General features: G+C 37.6%; 1 protein-coding gene across 2 annotated transcripts in view; it reads right to left on the bottom strand.

Annotated features, from left to right (window-relative positions):
* The window catches only part of MYO1B (myosin IB), a 186,119-nt gene that overhangs the window by 12,320 nt on the left and 166,855 nt on the right, over positions 1 to 6,944 (bottom strand). For both annotated transcript variants that reach the window (XM_023217800.2, XM_023217791.2), the window contains 3 exons: positions 5,621 to 5,695; positions 4,376 to 4,510; positions 2,375 to 2,481 (listed from right to left, as the gene is read on the bottom strand). In XM_023217800.2, the coding sequence (XP_023073568.1) occupies positions 2,375 to 2,481; positions 4,376 to 4,510; positions 5,621 to 5,695 (317 nt within the window). The remainder of the gene's footprint in view (positions 1 to 2,374; positions 2,482 to 4,375; positions 4,511 to 5,620; positions 5,696 to 6,944) is intronic.

Genomic DNA, 6,944 nt, shown 5'->3' with positions numbered 1-6,944 from the left:
AACTATACAACACTTAATATTAACATGTAACTGTGGTTCTAAGTAGGCAATACAGATGGTCCCTGACTTGGTTTGACTTAGGGTTTTTCAACTTTACAACGGTGCTCATACAACCATTCTGTTTTTCGCTTTCAGTACAGTGGTCAATAAACCATATGAGATATCCAACACTTTATTATAAAACAGGCTCTGTGTTAGATGATTTTGTAGGCTGCAGGTGATTTTGTAGCCAACTGTAGGCTAATGTAAGTGTGCTGAGCATGGTTAAGGTAGGTTAGGCTAAGTGATTGTGTTCAGTAGGTTAGGTGTATTAAATGCATTTTCAACTTATATTTTCAACTTCATATGACATATGACAACTGCATAAAAATTGATTTCAATTTATTTTGTACATTACACTTGCATCTGTCCTAAATATAAGTTGGAAATGAAACCTTAAACCTACTTCAAATATATTTTTGAGGTGATCATGGCATTTGGTGGGCAGGACTTTGATAATAATCTTATCACATGGAACAATCAACATAGAAATCACTCATAACCCATATGATGTGTGTAATTGCATCATAAGTTAAGCAGCATCTGTATATGAAAGGAGAATCAAGCCTCTTCTCCTAGAATATGCATTTAAATGGACAGATGTAACCAAAGCAAACATTCAGAATAAGGGCAATTTTTTTTCTTCCAAATAAATTTTTGTAAGAGGTTAACAGTACACTTATCACTAGGTTAACAGTACACTTATCACTAAGATGTCAATTTCCCTAAAGACTTGCCGGGGAACTCTTTCAGGACAGCTTCATCAAAGGCACTAAGGAAAAACTGCTGCTTCAAGGGATCTACAAGCTTCATTTTGAGCTACAAAATTCTGGCAATTTGCAAATACAACTTTAAATGCTTATGTTGTGGGTGGAGGATCAGGGAAGAAAAATCCACGTAGGTGGTCAGCGTTTCACAGCTCTCAGGATATAAAAGGCCAACTCCCATAAGAGCTGCCACTTCGCAGGGTGGTGGGAGGCTAAGTTATTCCACCTCTCTCACTGCTGTGGGGTGAGTGTGCCACTACCCCTGAAAACTGATAAGACTACCCAAAAAGGGCTTGGCTTGAAGTTAACTTTTTTTGGTTCCTATTCAAATGTGTTTTAAATTATAAAAATGCTAACAGGCTTTTAAATCGTTTCCTCAAAGATGTATTTTCCAGCCTGTAGTTTCTGAAGAGTCATCCACAGGAAATGCTCATTAAGAAGGTTACTCTCTAATTTAAAAATGTATAAATAAAAGCTGAATAAAATTAGTTGCTGAAGTAGGCATACAGACAAATTCTCCTGTTTGAAAATGCTTTATATAATAGGCACTTTGGACAACTTTGGATTCAGACACTGTGTCTGACTTAAGGGAGTATATATCACCTCAAGTAGCCACATCAGCTAACCAAGGAAGTTGTACAATTTAAAATATTTAAACCCAGTGAGTCTGGCAATGTACGTTCATTTAATCCTTTAAAAGGAAGATATTTGAAATGTGTGTAACGTCACAGAGAATATAAACATAATTTATGTAATAAACGTGAATATACTCAGCATATAATACATTCTTTCGAGGCCATTCTTTGGCAGAAGCTTAACGTTGTTATAGATTTGGCTTGAAATCGTACAATCTACTTTTTTTATAAACACCACATGAAAATGGGATAAGAATGCTGGGAGGAAATGATGAATGCAGGAGATGTAAGACTATTTGGATAAATAGTCTTTACCAAGGACTTCATTTGCTGAACTTGGGATTGGTGTTCCTTCTTTTTCTGAGTCCACGGTGTCTAAAATAAAGGAACTGAACGTGCTGTACAGGCCACAGAAGTCATATCCGTTGAGTTAGCAGACCAAAGGGCACCACAGACCAGTGCTCAAGCAACACTTGAAAAGTACTATCCTGGCTCGCGCTTTCATTTACCTTACAAATGAGTTTCTGACCTTGCTTGTTATGGCAGGAAGACTGGAATGGTGATTAAAGTATATGGCCAAGAGAAATTTGGCTAGTTTTTGAAAACTATGGAAAAGGAGCAGGAATTTACAATGCAAACGTATCTTAACAGCCTATATAATTTTTATGTTAAATGACTTCTAATTATTTAGTCAAGTGTTTGAGCTAATGCTAATGGAGTGAAACCAACAATCGTAACCTCATTTCATTAAACTGCACTATAGAAGCCATGGCTCAAATAAATGTGTTTACATCAAGCTGATTATAAAATGATTCACAGAACTAAAAATTGCACATCTAAGACTGAAAGCAAACACCACGCAAAATGGCGTACAAATATACTTGAGAAACTTTGAAAATCCTGAATTTTATGGGTAAAGCAAAGCCATAATACCTAGATGGGTATAAAGCCTTCTTGTCTTTGAAGAGTTCACTGGCTTCTAGTTTCTCTTCATAAATAAGTTTCTGCTGGTCTGTGAATTGGTCCCTGTATTTTTTACACTGTGAGATATGAGAAGAAAGAAACATCATTTATATAAACAAATCATTATTCATTCTTAAATATGCTAAGACAATTTACCAGCAAGAAGAGTAAGGGAGAAAGTGTACAAAACATTCACTAAAAAGGCCAAAAACATTTTTCCCTTGTGGGTTTTAAAAAGTTTGTCTTGGAAAATGTCAGAGTATTGTTTGTATTGCAGAACCTGGGATGCTTCTTCAAAACACACCAGGGTCTAGTGGACATGGGCTTTGCAAGTACTATTTCCTCCCACTATGTCAGTCCTTGGAAATCCTCTAGTCCTGCGGCTGTCACTCTTCTAGAGAGACTCACAGTAAAAATATTGTGCATCACAATCCACTAAGCACATTTTCACACACATACACACACAGAAAATTGACATAAAAGCATCACAAAACAATACTCAATCTTTTCTATATATTGTACACTCTGTTATTTTCTATTCTATTGCATTTCATTGAAAAACACTGGTAGTAATCTACTAAATTGATTTCATGACCCACAAATATGCTATGACCTACAGTTTGAAAACCACTGCTCCAAATCCCCCCACTACCATTTTACAATAGGGACGAGGGACCTGAGATATCCCCTTTCACTCTGTTCCTGAAGCTGCAATGAGAGGAGACAGTGGCCAGAGGAGCAGGGCCAGGTTTTTTAGATGAGCATTCCTAGAAATTCAGTTACAGGTGGGGTCAAGTGCTACTGAAGTAACTGCATGAAGAAATGTTAGCACTGCTGCTGACCCTTTTCCATGGAAAGGCTCCCTTCAGGAATGAACAGCCCTCATCTCCCACCTCCAATCCAGTGGAGGAATGTGTGAGATCGCGAAGCCAGGGGAGAGCAGAGGTGGTGCAGATCCCCAGCACTGGGCGCTCCCTGTCATTATTTCTGAAAACAGTTTCTGGGTTAGACTCAAAAAAGGAGACAAGCCATTAGGAGGTTCACGAATCTCGCCAAATTGGCTGTTAGAGAACAGAAGTCAGAATCCAGCTCCTTATGTTGTACGGTACCACTTATCAAGCTAATCAGTGATAATGTCACTCTATACATATATGACTCTGATAAAAAACAAGCCCACCCTGCTGGGCAGGAAAGTTTCCTGGAGGATGTATGCACTGAGCTTTCATCTACTAAATACATGCCCTTCCATCTAATGATTTTATTACATCTGATAACTGCATATATATAACATTTCACATATCAACTGACGAGGTTATCAAAATAAGGTCAACATCTATACAGGTGCCCCACGTGCTCCATGCTGCGAAACATCTAAATTACATGCCATATTCTCATATAAAATGAGAGAGCTAAAATAAAAGGCAATATAAAACAGATTTCCAGCTTCCCTGTAATTTAGATAGAGGATGTGTTACTATCTTTAGGGATAGGGAAAAGCCTTTTTTCCCACCCATCAAAGTGTGTGTGTTCACATGCATTATCTGATTATGTGTTCTGTACATCTGATAAAGTAAACTCTTCGATCTGCAGGATTTAACTATGTTGCCTGAAGGTGTCCGAATTTTATGATTTCTCTGTCCTACCGTATTCCTTTAGACAAAGAGAAAAACACATGAACAAAAAACTGAACTACTTGAGAGCAGCAGCTGGAACCTGGAATGGAAAGAACATGCGGCCCTGTGCTCCCCGTTCCAGCCAGGGCCGAGAGGCGACTGCACAGGGAACGCTTGGGCCGGTGCGATGGCTCTCACAGAAACTCAATATGGTGCATGGGGGAAAATCACCAAAGTCCTCAAGTAATCCTCTTTGAGGCAAAGGAAGAATGTGCTACAGTTTTGATTTTACGTAAGTTTCCAAACACTCAAAATAAGTAAGAAAGTGTCTGAAAAGATGTAACATGACATTTTTTACCCTCCACAAGTGGAAAATCCTTTTTAGCTCCTTGTGAGTAGAATCCAAGAATAAGTAAGGTCTTGAGGGCCAATTCTTATCTATTGGAGATAAGGAAGGCATCTTATTTTTCATTTCCAAGAAGTATTTTTGCACCTGTGTTGGGTTTGACAGAAAATACTATGTGAGGAAAATATACCACAAAAGACACTGTTTTATATACATCATGATCAAATAAACCAGATGATAGTGGAATTTATTTAACTTTGGAATTTATAAAACGGTAACTCATCTGGGAAGTCTCTATTCCACTCTTTCATACTGGCTGGGGAAATATGAGTTCCACCAAATGGTTAAGAGATAAGAGGAATACTAATGCTAACACTCATATTAACACTAATACTAATGCCAGCTGGCTTTATAGAGCTGTACTGTCTAAAACGCAGCCACTAGTCACACAGGCTATTTATATTTACATTTTAGGTAATTAAATTTAAAAATCCAGTTCCTCAGTCACAACTAGTTGCACTTCAAGTGCTTAATAACCACATGAGGCTAGTGGCCGGCTACTCTATTGTACCTCAAAGTTATAGGGCGTTTTCCTCACTGCAGAAAGCTCTACTGGACAGTGTTGTTCTAGAGTACGTGATATGTGCCCAGCCCTGCACTCTATCATTACTTCATTTTAATCCTCACAACAACTCTATGAGGCTAGTGCCACTATTATCCCCATTTTACAGATGAGAAAATGAGGCTCACTGAAGTCAGAATATGCTCAAGTCACAAATCTCTAAGCGGCAGTGGAGGCTGACTCCAGAGTCTGCAGTCTGTTCAGCACTACATATACCTCTCTGAAAGACGGAGAACTCCAGAGTCCCTGCGGGTAGAGCTGCACAGCCTGGCTCCCGGTCACCCCTCTCCCCACTAATTTGCTTGCCAGCCTTGCCCTGCCACAGCTCATGGCAGTTTCACAGGTTGGCCCTGGCTTTCTTGAGTCTACTTTCCCCCAAAAGTTCTCTCTGTCAAATAAGACAAACATTGTATTAATAATATACGGGTCACTAACAACTCTTTCTGACATAATTCTACCTGAATTTGGGAGACGATTTCAAAAGATTACTCACTCTCAGTGTCACAGCTATGATTTAATTGTTATTTAAAAAGTCACGTCTGTCATTTAAGAGAAGGCACATTTTATGGAGTTGGTGATATTAAGTGGGTAATTCCATAATGCTAATTAGCCACACACATAAAGTGTCAACTTACAATTCTCTGAAGCGTGAACTCATAGATTTTCTTTCCGGCATTGGCTCTGAAGAATTTCCTGTATTCTCTACGTACCTTTAAAAAGAAGACGCAGGTTGCAGTGGTTAACGTGTGGCTGGTACAGGTGCATAATGATACACCTCTATTAAAAATGAAAAAGTGTCAAACGAGTCAACTTATAAGTGTCCTTTCTGGATTTAGTACAATAATTGAAGCACATTCACATAGTGGATCTTAAGTGAGAGAGAAAGAAATTGAGAGATGTAAAATGATGAAACCACAATGAACTGATGTTTTAAATCCTCTTAGTAGTTTCTGAAGAATCTGATGATTTGACAAGAAACATTTTACAGGCACAGCTGCAAACTCATCCCAAATTAAAATACATTAAAAAACTATATAAAATAATGTTCTCTTCAGATTGTTTTGTAAAAGGCAAAAAGAAAAAAAAATGTCTGAAGAATTGTATCAGTTTCCAAAAGCCTTGCATAGAAGATAAGGCTTTAGTACTACACACCGAGAACTGAATATGGCTAAAAATAAGAATTTAAAAAGAAGCTTTGAAACTACCATTACCTTCCACTTCATTGCATTAATTTTTCTCTATCATCTCTACTCTCACCAAACTTTATACTTAATGCTATCCGAGCACTTAAAACATCATATAGTTTTAGTTCACACATTTTTCCTTGCTACATTGTCATATTTACTTCATACACTAATGTCTAACAAATAACAGTAACTAAGTGGAGTGTTTGCATAACAAATGAATAAATTATATAGTTAAATTTTGAAACTGAGGGGAAATATATCTTTATTTATTACCATCCAGATATAAATGGGAGAGTTAGAATTTAGCAAAATATTAGCCTATCTGAATAATTCAGACATTACATATCTTTTTTCTTTTCTCTCTAGTTTTCTAGGTTTAACTGCACATGTTCAAAATATTTCTACATTAGGGGATGTAAGCCAGTAATCTTCTAACCAAATTCAGTTTACAGATAAATGTTTTGTATGCATATTTATAAGTTAAGAACTTAATTTAATAATTCTGCAGATTTCTCTTAAAGTTGTCTAAGATCTAGCAACATTGAGGCCTAGTCCTATAAAATAAGGGCCAGGGAGACCAAAGCAGCTGCTGTTGCCTTTAGATGAGACATGCATGCTCCAAACTACACAAGTCCCCCTTGCTCCTGATCCACCTCCCATCTGCTGCTTTCTTCATCTGTGTGACCAACCCGGTCCCTCAGCATTTGCACACCAGACCCATTCTCTACATCTAAAGATTATTAAGGTTTAAAAACTGTAACTTATACCATAT

Source organism: Piliocolobus tephrosceles, chromosome 11, assembly GCF_002776525.5.
Source record: "Piliocolobus tephrosceles isolate RC106 chromosome 11, ASM277652v3, whole genome shotgun sequence".
Lineage (NCBI taxonomy): Eukaryota > Metazoa > Chordata > Mammalia > Primates > Cercopithecidae > Piliocolobus > Piliocolobus tephrosceles.
This window is presented reverse-complemented; position numbering and strand designations above follow the sequence as displayed.